The following is a 19656-nucleotide window of genomic DNA, read 5'->3' as shown; positions in this document are numbered from 1 at the left end:
ATCTTGCGAGACTCTCACAAGAGCCCTGCAAGATTGCAAAGAGGCCTCACACAACTTTCCAGAGAGCCTGGTAAGGGAGGCTTTGGTGGCGGAAGGGGGCATACAGTGTGCAGGGCAGCACCTTTCCCTTTCGCCTCAGGTGGCAAAATGGAATGAGTCGCCTCAGTAGATATACAGTACACACTTCTGTATTCATCTATTGTAAACAGCTTCAATATCTTTCAGATCAGTGGTTCCTAAACCTTTTCCACTGCCCCCTTAGTTACATAATCTCCTCCCCAGTGCCCTCTGCCCTACCTTAAAGAAAGTGTCATTTAGAGCATCAGTTTGCAGAACCTGCTAAGGAAGATAACAACACGATAAAATTCAAAACGGGAACAATCAAAGGCACATTTATTCCAAATCCAATTAAAACTATGTGGTTTGATTAATGCAAATATATATATATATATATATATATATATATATATATATATATATATGGATGAAGTTCATTCAGCATTACCAGCTTTTCAAAGTCTGATAGTCTTTTACACCTCCAGCACCCCTTGCTTCCCCCTTCCTTTTAGTCTAGGTCAGGGGTCAGCAAACTTTTTCAGCAGGGGGCCGGTCTACTGTCCCTCAGACCTTGGGGGGCGGACGGACAATATTTTGAAGAAAAAATGAACGAATTCCTATGCCTCACAAATAACCCAAAGATGCATATATATATATATATATATATATATATATATATATATATATATATATATATATGTGTGTGTGTGTGTGTGTGTGTGTGTGTGTGTGTATATATATATGTAAAAATCGTGAAAGTGTGTGTTCCACTTTTCTCCGTAAACCTGCTTTTCCACAAAGTAAAACAGTGCCCTCAAGTGGAATTCCTCCCACAGTACACCCCCTTCCTGTGAAATCTACACCACACCCACTAACCAAATAATGATATCAACCAAGCAACTGAAACCACCAAGGCGGCCATTATCAGACCCCTAGGCTCCTGCCAGGCTGCTAGGCCCTCACTAGGCCCGGGGGGGGGGGGAGAGGGTGAGCTCCCGGATCACAGGTCGCAGCACAGCCTTTGTTTTATGTAGGCCCCTGCCAGGCCCCCACTAGGCCCGGGGGGGGGGGATAACCCACAGCAACACACTTGGGGACACGGCAAGGGGTTTTTACTTTAAAATTTTGCACCACTACCCCCCCAAAATCCCCCACCAAATAACTAGAAGACAAAAATATATACCATCCTTCAAAACGTCATGAGATACGCCGGTCACGGAGGGGGGGGGGACAAACAGAATAGATCATGGATCGGGACACGTGGGGGCAGTCACAGGGATTACCCACAACAACGCGCCACACCCAAAAACTGTGCCTCCGCCACGAGATCCTGTAAAAAAGGGGAACTCTGAGGCTCAGGGGGATCTGAAGGGGGCCTATTACCCTCCATTTGACAGACTAACACACAGCAACGCGTGCAGGGCCAGCTAGTTTTAAATAAAAGCACACATTCAACTCATGTAAAAACATGCTGATTTCCTGGACCGTCCACAGGCCAGATTTAGAAGGTGATTGGGCTGGATCCGGCCCCTGGGCCTTAGTTTGCCTACCCATGGTCTAAGTAATCCCACCACCCACTGTTTTAGATAGTAAGTGGTATATAAATGAAAATAATAAGAATAATAAAAACACGCAGGACTGGATAAATGATCTAACATCCCTGTTCACTTAGTGCAAGCAACTCAGGATGAGTGCATGATTAATAGGTCATCGGGAGAAGCCTTGCTTCATACTTCTTCCATCCCACACTGAGCAAAGGGCCAAACCAAATGACCCCATTAAATGCCTGATTACATTTAAAGTGTCTACTTTTTCTTTTCCATTTTCTCTTTTCAGCAACTGGCTACTACTCCCCAACTGATTGCTCAAAATTGGGAGGGTTTGGATAATTTTGCAGTTATCCATTTGGAGACAGAAAGTTTGGACAATGGAAAAGCTGACTAAACAGTCAAAAGCACTGAACAGGCAGCGAGCAGAAAATGATTTTTTTGAACGATGATACGTCTTTATGACATGCAGAAAATGATTCAGATGTAGAAATGCCGGCAATGAAGGTCCAACTGTGGCAGGGTGTACTGTATCTGGTACACTTTATTCTTGTAAGGGGTAAAGGTAAAGGTAAAGGGACCACGGACGACTCTGGGGTTGCGGCGCTCATCTCGCTTTACTGGCCGAGGGAGCCGGCGTACAGCTTCCAGGTCATGTGGCCAGCATGACTAAGCCGCTTCTGGCGAACCAGAGCAGCGCACAGAAACGCCGTTTACCTTCCCGCCAGAGCAGTACCTATTTATCTACTTGCACTTTGTGCTTTCGAACCGCTAGGTTGGCGCTTTGACGTGCTTTCGAACTGCTAGGGTGGCAGGAGCAGAGACCAAGCAACGGGAGCTCACCCCGTCGCGGGGATTCGAACCGCCAATCGTCGGCAAGCTCTAGGCTCTGTGGTTTAACCTACAGGGCCACCCGTGTCCCTTGTAAGGGGAGGAGGAGTTATTTATGTTTGTTTGGGGGTTTGAAATGTTGTCATTCTTTTATTTTTTTATTTTTTTAATGCAACACACAGGCACCAATAAGCAGTGAGGTGGGCAGCAGGAAATCAGGACTGGGGTGTGTAGAGAGAGGTTAACCCTTTCCCCACCAATACGTTCCCAAGAAAAATGGACGCCGAGGTGGGACAAAAAGGGTCATTTAATCCTATCCCCTCCGATGTATGATGTTCTGTACTCTCTCTCTCTCTTTTATATAATGAATGCTGTTTCGGGCTTTGACCCAGGATGAGGCAACTGCAACCCTCCCATACATTGGTTGGACTATAGCTCCTGCCATCCCTGACCACTGGCCATGCCGCTTGGGGCTGATAGGAATTAAGAGTCCACCAATATTTGGAAGGCTAAAATGGATGGTGCAGACCTGTTTGGTTTTATTTTATGCTGGTAGTTTGTTGCAGCAGCCAAATGAGGGAAGAGGGTGTGCATAGGTTGTGGTTCTAATAAACAAACAAACAAACAAACAAACAAACAACAACAACAACAACACAAACTATCCTATTTGTCCTGGAAGGGAGGCATTTTTGTCAGGACTGCTCTAGCAGGCTTTGGCCCATTGGAGATGGTGCTTGTTTCCAGCTCTGCTGAATTTTCCAACTCTGTTGCTAAGTTCTAACAATACTAGAGGTTGCTGAGCCTGCGCGATTCACTCTCCAACCATCTTTCCCTCATTCCTAATCAAACCCATTACATCTTCCCCATCCGTCCCCCCACAGCTCACCCCAAGCCCTTAAAAAAAAATCAAAAAAAATATTTTTCGAATATTTTAGACTAGGAAAACAATTTTTTTACAAATTCAATTTACATTTCCCTCGACTTTCCTCCTTTCTGCTGTTGCTTAATTTATATCTTTTTATTGCTGCGTATCTCATTCAAATCTATTTACCTAATTTTTTCCCTTATCTTTCCTATTTACATTATTTTTCCTATTTTTTGGGACTCCAAATAAAGAAATCCCCCATATGCACTATCCATGTATAAGATGACCCCCCCCCCATTTTAAACTTGAAAAAATAGGAGCGGAATATAGTCTTATACACGGAAAAATACGGTAATCATTTGTTACTGCATGTTTTTATATCAATCCTGGTAAGGTTTTACTTTGTTTACAGTATACCCACAAGCTCTTTTTAAAGGAGGGATGAGGTGCTTCCCACAGTGAGTTAGCAAGCCCTTGTACTTCTTCGTTAAACACGCTTGCAGGACCGTTTCAGGAGGAGAAAGGGCTCCACAGAGTGGCTTGCTAAACTGCTGTATGAAGCACCTCTGCCCCCCATCTTACATCGCCAGACGTGGCGGCCACACAAAACTACCTATCAGCAGCGGTGCAAACTGCTGGGTGAGGCGACAATCTTACATTTTATATAGGCAGATAAGAGAAAGTTACTCACTCTGCAGGCCCAGAACCAGAGGATGCTCGTTGGTGAACAGGCTCTCCCGCGCAAGGAAATGAAAGTAACCTCAAGAATAAGCTGAAGGGCGGAGGCTTGGCTGCAACCCACAGTAACTGGAAACAATATTTAACTCTATGGTTACCCATTGCTATATCAATGGGCTTGGTTGCCACTGTTGTGGGGTGGGGGGCAGTTGCAGTGTCCTCTGAAGCCAGGCACCTCCAGCAGTCCTCATCCCCAGTATCTTCCTTCCAAGCCCTAGTACTTTTATTCAGGGGTACTCAGACCCAGGTGGCGCTGTGGGTTAAACCACAGAGTCTAGGGCTTGCTGATCAGAAGGTCGGTGGTTCGAATCCCTGCAATGGGGTGAGCTCCTGTTGCTCGGTCCCAGCTCCTGCCCACCTAGCAGTTCGAAAGCACATCAAAGTGCAAGTAGATAAATAGGGACCGCTCCGGCGGGAAGGTAAACGGCGTTTCCGTGTGCTGCTCTGGTTCGCCAGAAGCAGCTTTGTCATGCTGGCCACATGGCCCGGAAGCTGTCTGCGGACAAACGCTGGCTCCCTCGGCCTATAGAGCGAGATGAGCGCCGCAACCCCAGAGTCGGACACGACTGGACCTGATGGTCAGGGGCCCCTTTACCTTTACATTACTCAGTCAAGGGTACACAGGACCAACATTTTTATTTATATATCTCTATTTTTTTAATAGAAAGGTTAAACATGTGTCACTCACTGTAACAACTCCATGGTGAATACTTAAAAAAAAAAAAAAGACCAGCCCCACCCATACCCTTGCTCCACACATTATGTTGGACTTTGTAGTGGGCGCGGAGGGGGGTGGAGTTGCCAGTGGGCATTGTGCACCTTTTCCCATATACGTACGCCCCCCCCATCTAACAGAACCAAGCATTATGAGGGGCCCAGCCAAAAACACTCTGCACACAGCTGGGAACAACCTCACAAGGTCAGGAAACACAGGAGACCAAATAACAGATTAATAATTAAAACAGATACACACTCGCACAAACCACACAAACACCTTCCCCCCCAAGCTTTCCTCGACTAAGCTTGCTCCAAAAAAAAAAAAAAAAGACAAAGCCAGCTATGTCCCACATGGGAATGTGCATGCATCTGTATAATACACCTATACAGTCCTTTTCTTTCTTTTAAAAATGTTTAGGGGTACTCTCATTTTGACTCAAGAAAATCACCATTTTATAGTTCAGATTGGGGGAAATAAATACAGTAAATGGACAAAAGTACAAAGATTCACAAAATGTTTAGGGGTATGCGTACCCCAGCATCCCCACAGCAAAAAAGCACTGCACCTATACAATAATCTTATATCCAAATGCCAAGCACTTTATTCTTACAGGATGCATCAGAGGAAGGCCGACAAGCACCCAGGCTGCAGCATGCCTGTCTGAGGGTGCGTCTACATCAGGCATCCCCAAACTGCGGCCCTCCAGATGTTTTGGCCTACAACTCCCATGATCCCTAGCTAACAGGACCAGTGGTCAGGGATCATGGGAATTGTAGTCCAAAACATCTGGAGGACCGAAGTTTGGGGATGCCTGGTCTACATCAATTAAACTGGTTGAATTCTAGTTTAATTGTCATGGCTCTTCCTTCCCTGCTTCCCTCCCCCCCAACATACTGTATAGGGAGTTTGTTACAAAAACAATGCCAAGGTCCCTGGTTGCTGGTCCCAAGCCCCTCCCCACCACCTTTCCTAGAAGGCAGGGCAGTGAGACAAGTCTGAATATCATTTGAAGTCATCTTGCAGGTGCCAAAGCTTGCTTTGCTAATCTGTGGGGCGGCTGGTAGTTCAATGGCAACAATGTGATGATGATCATAATGCCTTAAATTATAAAGGGCCCCCTCTTTCTGTAACGCACCAGGCCTCTTCCAAGGTTGTTGGGGATATACTGTAGCGGATATAGGGCACAGGATGCAGATTAAGTGGCAGGACAATTCCACCCCGCCCCAACCCCTCTCTGCATGATCTGGGCAAAACGGAAATCAATTCTAACCAACCTCCCGACACAATAAGCTGATGGAACGCCAGAGCCTCCCCCCAAAACACTTCCTCCTCCAACCTTCTTGCCCCCCTCCTGGAGAGATAGATCCATTGTATTACGTACCTCGGTTGGCATGGGGCAAATGCCTGCCTCTGCCTCCCCATAACCACTAGCTGTAACCCCTCTCCATTAACCCCTTCCTCCCCCACCGAGCAGAAGCACCTGCTCCCCTGCTCACACCACCCTATGCCGGTGGTGCCCACAGACTCCTACCAGCTTCCATGCCCCTGCACTCATTAAATGCCATCTAGCTGCGGATTGGCAGGCTCTCTCTCCGTCATGGCACCGCCAAAGCAGGCCTCCGCAGCCTATGCCAACCGCCCCCGCCCCCACCCCATGCCTGGCACTGGAAGGTTATTCCCGCCCCAATGCCCCCAGAAGCATCCCGGGACTGCTCTTTGCACCCCATACTGGGGTAGGGGTGGGGAGGGGGACCCCCCTCTCAGCTCCTTGCCCCCCGCCACCCCGCGTCATTGGCTGCCCGCTCCGCATGCCACCAACGCGCCCAGGTAGTTTTACCTGCCGCTCCTGTGATTCCGAGCTGGCAGTGGGGAGACGCAGCGGCCGCGCCGAGTCCCTCCACCTGTCGGCAGCCTCTTCCTACCTGGTCCGGCCAGGTGCGCCCAGCAGCCGCGAGCAGCCGCTCCGGCATCGCCCAGCCCTGCAGCGGGAGCCGGCTCGGGGGCGGAGCTGCCGAGAGACGCCCTCCCATCGAGCAGCAGGAGCGGGGAGGGAAGCCCCGAGGCCGCCTGGCAAGGGCGAGAGGTGCCAGCCAGTGAAGGAAGAGCGGCATTATGGCAGGGAAGAGAGCAGCCTTCGCTCCTCCACCCCCGCAAAATGGGGGGGGAATGGTGCCCTCCAGGTGTTTTTGCACTACAGTTCCCATTGCCTAGCCTCCCTCCGGATGGGAGTTGTAGTCCAAAAACATCAGTCCGGGGGCCAGCTGTGAGGAGGGGGAGGGAGCTGGAAGATGATAGTGGTCACATCCACACAAGAACTTCAAAGCCCTAACAGCTAGGGCTTCTTCCAAAGAATCCTGGGAACTGTAGTTTGTAAAAGGCCTTGACAGCCGCTAGGACAGGCACCCCCAAACTCGGCCCTCCAGATGTTTTGGGACTACAATTCCCATCACCCCTGACCACTGGTCTTGTTAGCTAGGGATGATGGGAGTTGTAGTCCCAAAACATCTGGAGGGCTAAGTTTGGGGGTGCCTGACCTGGGAACCTTTTGTATGCAAAGCAGGGGCTCTTCCGCTAAGCTTGCGGAACAGAAGGAGCTACTTCAGATTGCTCTGCCCTTGATATCTCCCACTCCTCTCTTAATCGAGTCTCTGCTCTGCCTTAGGGGTCTGTCCTATCTTGAGTCAGACCAGTGTTCTATCTAGCTCAGTATTGCCTGCACTGACTGGCAGCAGCTCTCCAGGACTTCATTCATGGTTCTCTCCCAGACTTACCTGGAGATGCCATTGGGGGCTGAACCTGGGACCTTCTGCAGGCAAAGAGATCCATAAAACACTGAGCCATAGCCCTTTGTGTGGGATCTGGGGCTGCTCAACCCAAGCCCTGAGGAGGGGGTCATACAATTTCCAAAAAGACAGGTGCAGGGGCTCAAGGCGTCGTCTCCTCACATATGGTTCCCTTGCCCTTGATCCCATGCAGTGATGGCTGGTGTCTATTGGGAATGATGGGGTGGAATGCAAGACGCCCAACAGTAGGTTGCGCCAAGAGCTAATGACAAGCAAAGCCAACTCTAGTTCTGTCCCCATCCTCATCCTCCTTGTAAACTCAGCAGGGAGGGGCAGGAGGAAGCAAATCAGCAGTGCTACCCTCTAGACTGGTTTTGAGTAAGCAGCAAGCCAGGGATTGGCCAAGGGCAGGGCAAGACTGGTGGTGGAGCAGTGCCCCATTTGCCCCAATGGGCCAGCACCCACTGATCCAACATATGAGTGTGAGCTGAAGACACAGCACTCCAGACATGCTCAGGAGCTCTTTCTCTATAGTGCCACATCACATTCTCCAGGGCTGAGCTCCAAGACTGGAAAAGGAGGGTTTAGGAGCTGAGGCCAGGCAAGAATCAAGCCCTGCATGTTTTAGGTTATGTGTACAAAAAGAGTCATCACAGGTCAGTGACCCAACAGTATGAACACACTTCATCTCTGGGGCTTTTGAAAATAGTAATAATAACCACAACTCCTCACAGCATGCTCAGTTTGGCATGTAGATTTGATAGGGATATGTTTATTTTATTAATAGTCATGCTTTTTATTCAAAGGAGGAACAGGTGGGCCTCAAGGCCTTTTCACCATTCCTCATTTCATCCTGACAGCAGCTTTGTGAAGCAGGCTAGGCTGGGTTAACTGGCCAAAGCCACCCATGGTTGAGTGGCGATTTGAGCCTATGTCTCCCAGGTCCTAGTCCGAGACCCTAACCACTACACCACACTGCCTCTCAGGCACACTCCCTGGGGCTGCTGAGAATTGTAGTGCAAAACATATGTAGTGGAAAACATATGTAGTGCATGCTGAAACAGCCCTCCATAAAATTTCTGACAAGCTCCTCACCTCCATATCCAACGATATGGCCCTAGTAGATCCTTATCCCTCTTCATCTTTCAGTACAATCTCTCCTGCTTGACTCCCTTTTTACCCTAGGACTTACATGTTTCTTTTTTTTATTTTATTGTCATTATTTGTGAGCGTGTTTTTTTTTTTACTATAAAGCAGGGGTCAGCAAACTTTTTTTAGCAGGGGGCCGGTCCACTGTCCCTCAGACCTTGTGGGGGGCCGGACTATATTTTGGGCAAAAAATAAATAAAAATGAACGAATTCCTATGCCCCACAAATAACCCAGAGATGCATTTTAAATAAAAGGACACATTCTACTTATGTAAAAACATGCTGATTCCTGGACCGTCTGTGAGCCGGATTTAGAAGGCGATTGGGCCGGATACGGCCCCTGGGCTGTAGTTTGGCTTCCCATGCTATAAAGGAACAAGTACAAACAAATTGAAGTTTACAACACGCAGCACAGAGCAATTTAAATACCGAGCAATGTAAATCATTCCAGGAGGGTGTTAAATGCACAATTGTGCTATAACATGAGAGTCATTTCGCTATGTTCTTATCAAAGCCAAGTACAGTATGACTATATACTGGAGGAACAATGGGATGACTATGTTCTGCCTTATTAGTACAGGAGATAAAGTGGTGCCAAATTGCACACACACACACACAAGTCCTGTGTGCTTTGTCCCCTGACAACCTTTTAACGCTGGGGAGATCGTTTCCAAGTGCCATATTTTACTAATAATTGAGATTTGTCAAAGGGAAGGTTTCCCCAGAATTTAGCAGCAGACACCAAAAGGTGAGTAACAATTGGGTTTGAAATTGTGCTGCTGCAGTAGAAGGAGGTAAGTGGGAAAAAGTCTGGAAGAGGGAAAGTGGGGAGAGTTACTGCTCCCCTTGTGAAAGCAGTTGTCTCTCTAAGAGGCTGGTGTCTCTGGGAGGTAATTTTCATCAGGCCTAGGCCCACCTGGCACCATAGACATCAACCCAAACCTGCCCACCTTAAGTTGCACCTGTGCTGGGGTAGGGAGGATATAAGGCCAACCTACCGGGGTGACCCCAGAGGAGTTTGTCTCTTTGGGGTGCAGAGAGCTCACCTGTTTCAGGTTTGGTTTTTTGTGTGCATGGGTTTCTGTGCGGTGTCGTTTGTCTATTTTCGGGGGGGGGGGGCTTGTTGTGGTTTTTTTCTCCCCTAGGCCATTCCTGAGGCAAGAGGCTGGATGTTTTGATTTGATGTAATACTTGTACTTCTGCTTTTCCAGCAGCAAATGTTGAGTTCCAAGTGGCACCAAAAAACAACGACAATTAGAGTAATAGAATTGCGGAGTTGGGAGGGACCTTGAGGATCATCTAGTCCAACCCGCAGCAATGAAGGAATATGCAGCTGTCCCATATGGGGATGGAATCTGCAACCTTGGCATTATCAGCACCGTGCTCTAACCAACTGAGTGTTGCAATCGCTGCAAGATCAAACACAGCGGCAGATAAATATAGCTCACAACAAGAACAGATTCATCAAAGCCATTAATACAATTAAATGAAGTCACAGTATAATTCAAAATATGTGGCCTGGATTGGCATAAGTGAAAGTTGTTTCATGTCTGAAGTAAGAGTCCAGCCTTGCATGGAAGTGTGCCCTTCTTGGGTGTGAGGCAGGAGGGGAGTGTGGAGTTTTTGTCCCAGGATAACTTTCTTACTGGAGGCTTTATGGCGGCCTTTACCAATGGCCTGTCAAAATATTTCCATTAAACCTCTTTTCCCCAAGCCTGGTGCCCTCCAGTTGTTTTGGACTACAAACCCCACCAGCCTCAGTCAGCTCGGTCACGCTCCCATTAGCCCCAGAACCGTACCTGGCTCTGCTTGCTGGGGCTGATGGGAGTTGTAGTCCAAAAATCTGCAGAGCACCAGGCTGGGGAAAGCTGCTCGGACTTTTTTCCTGACAGATCGTACTGCGCATGCATCATTTTAGCCGCGGCTTGTTCCTTCTCCAAATTAACAAACAGCAGGGGCTGTTTTTATTGGGTGCCAGACAGAATGAGTCCATCGATGCACCAAAGTGTGGAGAAACATGTTGATGGAGGAAAGGGCGTGCTGTTCTACACACTTACCTGGGAGCAACTCCCTTGGAACTTAATAGGGTTTATGTCTGAGTAGACATGTGTAGGTTTCCTCTGTAAAATCCCGGTTTTATTCCTTGTTTTTTGTGAGGGTAGGCAGCACAAAAAGGAACTCGGAAGTCGGATATCTGATGTACATCTAAAATTTGGCAAGTCTATGAAAAGACGTTTCTATATGAAAAGTTTATGAAAAGACTTTTGTAACGTGGGACTTCAAACTCTCGGGGTTTTTTCTATTGTGCGCAGGCGCGTATTTGCCCTTTGATTTCTTCCGACGCAAGCGTAGTTGGAACCGGGCAAGATCTGGCGTGCGCATGCGCTTTGCTGGCTCCCTCCCTCCTGCTTCTGAAGGTAAGTGTCCTTTTCGCACCCCCTCCCCACCCGCCAGTCCCCAATAAATGGGGCAGGGAATCTCCCTCTGTGGATCAGAGACACTGCTGCTCTGCGATGAAAATATAATGTATAATTGCAAGTTTTCATTCTTATTCCAGTATTTATTTTAATTTATGTTGCATTTTAATTTTTGCAGTGCTCATCCTTTCCATCTTGTTTGCTTTCAGCGGTCCAAACTTATTTTATTTGCTTCTTGGATTTAGATGCCCTTTTTCCTCTGAGGAGCTCAAAGTGTCCTCTGTTCCAGCCTTCCATTTTATTGTCACAACAACCCTGTGAGCCATGTTTGGTTTGGACTTGATAGAATCGGGCTTTGAACCCAGGACTAGTCAGACTGCTGCATCACTCCTTGTCTTGTTACCCCTCCTTGGGTGGGTGGGGGAAGCAGCGACCGGCTGCATGCCACTATTGATATTTGGGGAGTGGGCTGTGTGCATTGAGGGGGCTGTATAAAAATGAAACAAACAAACATTGCAATTCAAGGCTGATCCAATCCATATTGCCTGAATAGCTTGAACGCACCCTCGCCCTACCAGCCCTCTCCAGTGTGTGTACTCTGCTCAACAAATTTGATCTAGGTTCCTAAAAGTTTTTAAAAAGGGTTTACACACACACTTGGGCTTTCTTTCAGATTCCTGCATCCTCCTTGTGAAAGATGCAGGGACATGGCAACATACATAGACAGACAGACAGACAGACAGTCTTGCAGTGACTCCATGGAAAACAGTGCGACTTGAGCCTGGCTTGTCAGTTTAGCGTAAGAACATAAGAATTTGCTCCACTGGGTCAGCGACCGATAGCCCTTCTAGTCCAGCACCCTGTCCTCACAGTGGCCAACCAAATGCCTTTTCTGGGAAGCCCCCAAGCCGGACCAAGCACAAGAGTCCTCCCCTGCTGCAGTATTCAGAAGCATTGCTGCTTCTGACTGTGGAGACCAGGCATCCCCAAACTACAGCCCTCCAGATGTTTTGGCCTACAACTCTCATGATCCCTAGCTAACAGGACCAGTGGTCGGGAAAGATGGGAATTGTAGTCCAAAACATCTGGAGGGCCGAAGTTTGGGGGTGCCTGATGGAGACGGAGCATAGCCACTGTGGCTAGTGGCCACGTTGCCAGCTCTCAGCTCCGCCCTGGGCAGTGTTGAGTCTCCCCCTTCCCGCCAGTGTCTCTTTGGGAGAAGGTAGGGCATCTCCTCTCTAGCCACATGGGTGGGACCCCAACCCCTCTGCCTTTTTGTCTCCTTAGAAACCAGCACCATGAACACAGCACAGGGCACTGTGGGCAGCGACCCCGTCATCTTGGCCACTGCTGGCTATGACCACACAGTTCGCTTCTGGCAGGCCCACAGTGGGATATGCACCCGGACTGTCCAGCACCAAGATTCTGTATCCTTTTGATGCACCAGCTGTAACAGGATTTTGGCTCTGCTAACCTTACTTAGTGTTTCACTATAGCTACATGGGCCAGCCTGTTCTGTCTTCCTTAACCACATTTGCCAGCAGGTCAATGCTCTCGAGATCACCCCAGATCGGAGCATGATTGCTGCTGCAGGTAAGTGTGGCATATTCCAAGAGCATGGAGGTGCAACCTTTTCTTTCCAACCTTGTCTCTCCAAGGGCATGATGTCTCTAATGCTGATGGCTCTGCCAAGGAATTGTGAGGTTGGTGTGTTGGCTACAGACATCTAACAGTGAATTCTCTCCATGATCACAAAACTATGGCCTCGGGAGAAGCCAGGGAGGTTATTTCCAGCCCAGAGAAACACCCCCATGCTTGTTAGTTGATGCCAGCCCTACCATCAGGTAAAGTGAAGGAAATGCAACATGCCCCACCCCACTGCCCTGGTCATCCCTTTCCTCTGTCCTTATTTGGAGTTGATCAATTGCATTTATATCCCACCTTTTTCTCCAAAGAGCTCAAGGTGGTCCCCCTGGTTCTCCCTCTCATTTAATCCCCACATCAACTCTGTGAGGTAGGTTAGGTTGTGAGGCAGTGATTGGCCCACACGGTCACCCAGTGAGATTCATGGCCAAGTGGGGATTTGAACCCTGGTCTCCAAGGACCTAGTCTGACACTCTAACCATTACGCCACACTGGCTTTCCAGTTAGGATGGGAGCAGGGCTAGGAAGAAAGGACAGACACAGAAGAAGGGACCTTTCTAATGTTTATAGTATTGGGATTTACTGTTACAAGGATTCCTGGTTAATAAGATAAACTGCTTACAGTTCATAGAATCATAGAGCTGGAAAGGATCTCATAAGTCTAGTGACTCTAGTCTAACTTCCACTAAGACAATTATTCCTAATAGGGAATAACTTTGCTTTTAAACCTCTGAAGTTTAGTTGAAACTCTGCTTTTGAACCTGCTGTCTGGTGTAGGTCCAAGCTACCTGAGTATCAGCAAACCAAAATAAATTTCAATTTGCTGTCCCCATCTCCTTAATACTTGCCACCACACCTGAAGGAGAATGACTGCTTTAATCTTTTGTGGGTCTTGACATGAGTTCTTATTCTGCCAGTCGCCTGCAGAAAATTCTGTGCAAAGGTCAAATTTGTGTTTTTCAACTAGCTATGAACTAGTTGGGGGTCTTTTGCCCAGGCTACCAACACATCCGTATGTATGACTTGAACTCCAATAACCCAAACCCTGTTATCAACTACGACGGTGTCAGCAAGAACATCACCTCTGTTGGCTTCCATGAAGATGGTCGCTGGATGTACACGGGAGGCGAGGACTGCATGGCCCGCATCTGGGACCTCAGGTAAGCCTCTGGAGCTCTGCTCCTTTCCATAACCTGGAGAAAGGGGATAGAGATAAGTTTTTCTCCCGCTCTCACAGGAGACCCAGTGAAGCTGCATGTTGGAAAACTGAGGACAGATAAAAGAAATGACTTCATCATGCAGTGCACAGTTAAATTATGGAGCTCACTCCCACAGGAGGCAGTGATGGCCATCAAATTGGATCGCTGACCACTGGTCCTGTGAGCTAGGGATCATGTGAGTTGTAGGCCAAAAACATCTGGGGGCCCGAGGTTGAGAAACACTGCCCTAAGCATTGTTTAATGCGCTCCACTAAGGGTTTGGCCAGGAGATGTTTCTTTGGAATATAAGATCTTTTTGCATAGGAGGCTTTCCTGGTGAATGAAGTTCACAAAAAGCGCTTTGGAGCTCCCTGGAGTAATGGCAGTGAAGGGGTTATGCTTTGGCTCACCTGTCATTCTGCCTGTGTCTGTTCTGTTCCCAGGTCCCGTAACCTCCAGTGCCAGCGCATTTTCCAAGTGAATGCCCCCATCAACTGTGTCTGCCTCCATCCCAATCAGGTATGAATCACAGAATTGTAGAGTTGGAAGGAGTCCCAATGGTCACCTAGTCCAACCCCCTGCAATGCAGGATTTCCAGTTAAGTCACTGACATGTGGCCATCCAATTTCCTGTGAAGGGGAGTCTGTTCCACTGTCAGACTGTTCTTAGCATCAGGAAGTTCATCCTAATGTTTAGTTAGAATCTCCTTTCTTTTCATTTGAATCCATGGGTTCAGGTTCTCCCCTCTGGAGCATCAGAAAGGAAGCTTGCTCCATCTTCCATGTGACATTGTGACAGCTCTTCCAATATCAAAAGGTGGCTCTCATATCACCTCTCACTATTCTTCTCACCAGGCTAGAGAAACCCAAACCAGTCAACATGAAGCCCTCCCATCCACACCTTCTAGATACTTTTATTTTCTGGCATTCCTATTCCACCTTTCATCCCTTGTGGAATCCAAAAGGGTGGGTTTGTGGGATTCCAGGCAGGTCCCCACCCAGGCACTGACCAGACTCAGACCTGCTTAGCTTCAGCAGGGAGGTGGCCTCATGTGACTTCAGACCATCCCCTGGGAATGTCTCCCCTTTCCATGCAGTCTTCCAAATGGTGGGGATTTGCAGGGTCTGTGTTCTTGAGAGGTGATGGCCTTTTTGTGTGTGTTTCTGTCCACAGGCAGAACTTATTGTTGGGGACCAGAGTGGGGCCATTCACATCTGGGACTTGAAGACGGACCACAATGAACAGCTCATCCCAGAGCCAGAAGTCTCTGTCAACTCTGTTCATATTGATCCTGATGCCAGCTACATGGCTGCCGTTAACAGTTCAGTAAGTGCTGGCTGGCTTTGTGGCGCACAGTGATGTGCTACAGCCTGCCTGTTGTTTCTCTGCCTGCATCTTGTTTATAGAGAGTCCACGGTGGCTGTGTTTGCACGTAATGCTAAACCAGGGTTTATTTTAACCAGGGTTTATTCAACAAACCATGAATTGCCTGACAGAGGAAAAAACAAGCCATCCAAAGTTTTTGTTTTCCAGATGCTCTTGCCTTGGGCCACTGTAGCTCAGCAAAGGCCTGGGGTGGGTTGGTCAAAGAAATCATGGTTAAGCAAGGCTCCTCGGTTTGCCAAACCATAGTTACCTCAAGCCATGGTTAGTCTGCTGGGCTGGGTTTGCACATGCCAGTTAGGTTAACTAACTATGGCTTGGTGTCATGTGACAGCCAGATCTAAGCCTTCAAGGGATTTGGCAGGCAGACGGCCTCTCAGATGTTCCATTCCCCTCCCGTTGCAGGGTAACTGTTACGTGTGGAATCTCACAGGTGGCATAGGAGATGAGGTGACGCAGCTCATCCCAAAGACCAAGATTCCTGCGCACAGCCGCTATGCTCTCCAGTGCAAATTCAGCCCAGACTCCACGTGAGTAGGACTGGCTTTCTAGGGTTTCATATAGTGGTGGGGGGCGGCGGCGGCATTCCCAGCCCTATCTGCAGATGCCATAAGGGATTGAACCTGGGGCTGCCTACCTGCATAGCAGATTCTATTACCACTGAGCTACAGACCTTTCCTATAAGGACTCTTTTTGGGACCCATAACTATCATAGTCATATGACTGATACTTTTATCCATGTTGTTTTTAATTGTATATTGCCTGTATTCTGTTGCTATGGCTGTCAGCTATGCAAATAAAGCTTATTGATTGATAACTCCATTTAGTACCAGTGTGGTGTAGTGGTTAGAGCAGGCACCCCCAAACTGCAGCCCTCCAGATGTTTTGGCCTACAACTCCCATGATTCCTAGCTAACGGGACCAGTGGTTGGGGAAGATGGGAACTGTAGTCCAAAACATCTGGAGGGCCGAAGTTTGGGGATGCCTGGGTTAGAGCACCGGACCAGGGAGACCAGGGTTCAGATCCCCACTTGGCCATGAAGCTCAGTGGGGGACCTTGGGGTGCCAGTCACTGCCTCATCCTAAACCTACACCAGAGGGTTGTTGTGAGGATTAAATGTGAAGGGGAGAACTATGTATGCCACCTTGAGGAGGGGATGAAAATAAACAATACATTCTTTAAAATCCGGCAGTATAAACAGGGACTTTATGTTATTGGTTATTTTGAGTGACACTTCTAGCCTATGTCCCACCTGCCTTGCCCCACTCTGACAAGTCTTCCGTCTTCTGCTCCAGGCTTTTGGCAACCTGTTCTGCTGATCAAACCTGCAAGATCTGGAGAACGTCTAACTTCTCTCTGATGACGGAATTGAGCATCAAGAGCAACAATCCAGGGGAAACCTCCCGCGGCTGGATGTGGGACTGCGCATTTTCAGGAGACTCTCAGTACATTGTCACAGGTGAACAAGGGTGGGCGCACCTTTCCTTGGAGAATAAATAGGAAGGATGACAAGGGACATTAAGCCCCCTGTGGCCAGGCCAAGCTATTATGTACAAAATCAAACAATGCCCGTCTCATTTCTGCCTCCCACCCTACTAAAATACGAAGATTTTGAAAAACGTACACATTGTTAAACAGTATATACCGTGTTTCTCATATTATAAGTCATGTCTTATATTTATTTTTTTCTCAAAAAAACACAACATGGCTTATTTTCAAGGGATGTCTTATTGAGCTGTGGCTCCAGCCAGCTCCCGGGCTTCGCACGCTGCCTGCTAAGGCTCCTGCCGGCTGCCGGGGCTTATCAGGAGCGCGCTTTGAGCTGTGGCTCCAGCCAGCTCCCGGGCTTCGCGCGCTGCCCGCTAAGGCTCCTGCTGGCTGCTGGGGCTTACCGATAGTGCGCTTTGAGCTGCGGCTCCAGCCAGCTCCCGGGCTTCGCGCGCTGCGCGCTAAGGCTCCTGCCGGCTGCCGGGGCTTATCAGGAGCGCGCTTTGAGCTGCGGCTCCAGCCAGCTCCTGGGCTTCGCGCGCTGCCCGCTAAGGCTCCTGCCGGCTGCCGGGCTTTGCGCGGCTTGAGCTGCGGGTCTAGCAGGGTCCCGGCGCCGCGCGCTGAGGCTCTACCGTAGCCGGGCTTCGCACTGAGGCTCCTGCTGCAGCTCTTGCTGGCTCCCACTCGGACGGAGCTCCACGTGGCAGCGGCATCCAGTTCCGAGGAGGCATCTTCCTTTTCTTCTTATGGTACCGTATTTTGCACAGACCTGCTCCCACCACAACCCGGTACTGCTACGTCTTATTTTCGGGGTATGCCTTATATTTCGCCAGGTCATGAAAATCCTGCCATGCCTTATTTTTTAGGGATGCCTTAAAATATGAGAAACACGGTACGTCTATAAATGCTTTATGAAGTAGCTCACTAATTGTTACGACAACCTTGTAAAGCAGTTCAGTGGCATCCATATATTGCCGATTGTTGTGTGTGTTTGTATGTGTGGCTTCACGATGTCCCTTTTCCTTCCCTAGCCTCCTCGGATAATCTGGCCAGGCTCTGGTGTGTGGAAACGGGCGAGATCAAGCGGGAATACAGTGGGCATCAGAAAGCGGTTGTCTGCCTTGCTTTCAACGACAGTGTATTGGGCTGAGAAGGAAGGCTGCGCTCCCAAGATTGCTACAAGACTGTTTTTTTTGGTCAGGTGTGCATAGACTGTGTTGCCACCCACAGCTGCCTTTCTGCAGAAGAGCCGGATTCAAGTAAAACTAACTGAAGCCACCTTAACCATCTTAGTTCTTTGCACAGTGGCAGGCAGTTTTAAAACGGAACCCCCAAATTTTGTTTGGTGTAAGATCCTTGTGCAAAAGCATCACTTAACAAAGAGTTGTTTGTAAGGAGAAACTGTGACACTCAACACCGATGTTGCTGTATGGGATGGATCTCCCAACACATGGTTTCAACTTGCTCTCTTTGGGGAACTGCTTTTGTTTAGGTAGACTGCCCTCTGTTCCTTCCATTCACTTTTGCCCAACGTAAATGGCTAAGCGGAAATTCCAGCTAATGTGCCTCTAGTTATTTGTATAAAATTTTATTGCCAATGTTTAATATTTGCAAACATGACACACCCCTTCTCCCCCGCTAGGAGCAAAGGTAGGAGGCCTCTGTTGCAAGCTTGCCACCTCCTGCTCCAGAAGGCTCACTGCAGTTGGAAGAGAAATGGTTTACCCTCGTTGCTTTTATGGTTATAAACTGCTGGATTGGATCAGAGGCCCATCTAGGCCAGCTACACCAGTGGGAAGCTCACAAGTAGGATGTGAGCACAGGAAAACTCATCACTGTGATTCCTGTTTTGCAGGGGGTTGGACTAGATGACCCTTTGTGTCCTTTCCAACTCTGCAATTCTGTTATTTCCCCTCTGCTCCTGGAGGTTACTGTCTTGACTAGTAGTTATTGATAACCCTTTTCATCCTCCATGAATTGTCTAGAGTAGACTTCTCTCAAAGCCATCCAGGTCAGTAGCCATCACTGCATCTTGTGGGAGCGAATTCCCATAGTTCAGCTGGAACTTTCTTCTGTCCCTCCTGAATTTTCCAACATTAGCATCATTAGACAATCCGGGGTGGGGTGGGACAGCATTATGGTAGAGCGAGGAAAAAACTCTCTGTGTTTTCTAACTGAATCAAGTTGCAAGTAAAAATGCAGTTAGGCCTGACATTCAATGCTGTAGCCAGGCGTGGGGAGAGTGAGCAATGGCTTCTCCCCAGAGTTGGGGGGCTGCACCCTGTTCTGGGCTCCGAAGTGCCTTTATTAATTAGCAGATGATTTAAGGCAGCCTTTCCCCAGCTGGTGCTATTGAGCTGTTTTGGACTACAACTCTCATCAGCTCCAGCACCCTATGGCAATGGCATCTATGGCTGACGTCGAGTTGTAGTCCAAAAAAGCTGGAGAGCACCAGCTTGAGGAAGGCTGGTTGAGTAATGGAGCTAGCCAAGCAGTGTATCACTGCCATCCCGGTCCACAGAACTGAAAAAAAGGACTGAAAAGGGCCTCCCAGCAGGGAATTGTGCTTGGAGAAGTGCAAGCAGGTTTTTCGGCCTGGGGTGGGGGACGACACAGGAGTTCTTGGTTCCTCTCTTCTCTCTCTCCCTTGCTGCTATTAACACACATCTCAAGCTGCTCATTTCCTCATATTTTGTGCTTTTAATTATTTTCACACATGCACACACACCAGGGTAGCTCCTTAAAATGGGTGGTTTGTTGTTTTTCTTAAAAAATACTTTGTTTTACAAAATGTTTGCTTGACTCGGATTTTTAACTGGATCTACACCACGCAGTT

At 48.4% G+C, this 19656-nt stretch overlaps 2 protein-coding genes across 6 annotated transcripts in view; one reads left to right on the top strand and one right to left on the bottom strand.

Annotated features, from left to right (window-relative positions):
• The window catches only part of LOC118092517 (hexosaminidase D), a 59590-nt gene extending 52853 nt beyond the window's left edge, over positions 1-6737 (bottom strand). The window contains exon 1 of one of the 2 annotated variants that reach the window (XM_035130608.2): positions 6594-6737. The gene's annotated coding sequence lies outside the window, so the exon portion shown is untranslated. Of the gene's footprint in view, positions 1-3991; positions 4464-6593 lie in introns of those variants that run through there. The other variant, XM_060282831.1, reaches the window with a different exon arrangement.
• A 4292-nt stretch (positions 6738-11029) lies between these two features.
• MLST8 (MTOR associated protein, LST8 homolog) lies at positions 11030-19561 on the top strand. 4 transcript variants are annotated; one of them, XM_035131144.2, is made up of 9 exons: positions 11030-11105; positions 12393-12532; positions 12650-12698; positions 13747-13909; positions 14392-14467; positions 15122-15274; positions 15737-15861; positions 16628-16791; positions 17852-19561. In XM_035131144.2, exons 1-9 carry the CDS (start codon positions 11069-11071, stop codon positions 17968-17970), a joined length of 1026 nt encoding a protein of 341 aa, XP_034987035.2. In that variant the 5' UTR covers positions 11030-11068; the 3' UTR covers positions 17971-19561. The 4 variants fall into 4 exon arrangements, with proteins under 4 accessions (XP_034987035.2, XP_034987034.2, XP_034987036.1 ...); XM_035131143.2 differs by having other exon boundaries at positions 12647-12698; XM_035131145.2 differs by lacking the exon at positions 11030-11105 and having other exon boundaries at positions 12445-12532; positions 12647-12698; positions 13717-13909.
• The last annotated feature ends 95 nt before the right edge of the window (positions 19562-19656 follow it).

Source organism: Zootoca vivipara, chromosome 14 (genome assembly GCF_963506605.1).
Source record: "Zootoca vivipara chromosome 14, rZooViv1.1, whole genome shotgun sequence".
Taxonomy (NCBI): Eukaryota; Metazoa; Chordata; class Lepidosauria; order Squamata; family Lacertidae; genus Zootoca; species Zootoca vivipara.
Note: the sequence above shows the minus strand (reverse complement) of the source record. Positions and strands in the feature narration are given on the sequence as shown.

Bases quoted from the DNA above. Each gene is read 5' to 3' on its own strand.
- MLST8 (XM_035131143.2), top strand. From the start codon at position 11,069: ATGCGCTTTGCTGGCTCCCTCCCTCCTGCTTCTGAAG. The intron at 12,533-12,646 runs GTATCCTTTTGA...CACATTTGCCAG, and splicing joins CTGTCCAGCACCAAGATTCT to CAGGTCAATGCTCTCGAGAT. The intron at 16,792-17,851 runs GTGAACAAGGGT...TTCCTTCCCTAG, and splicing joins CTCTCAGTACATTGTCACAG to CCTCCTCGGATAATCTGGCC.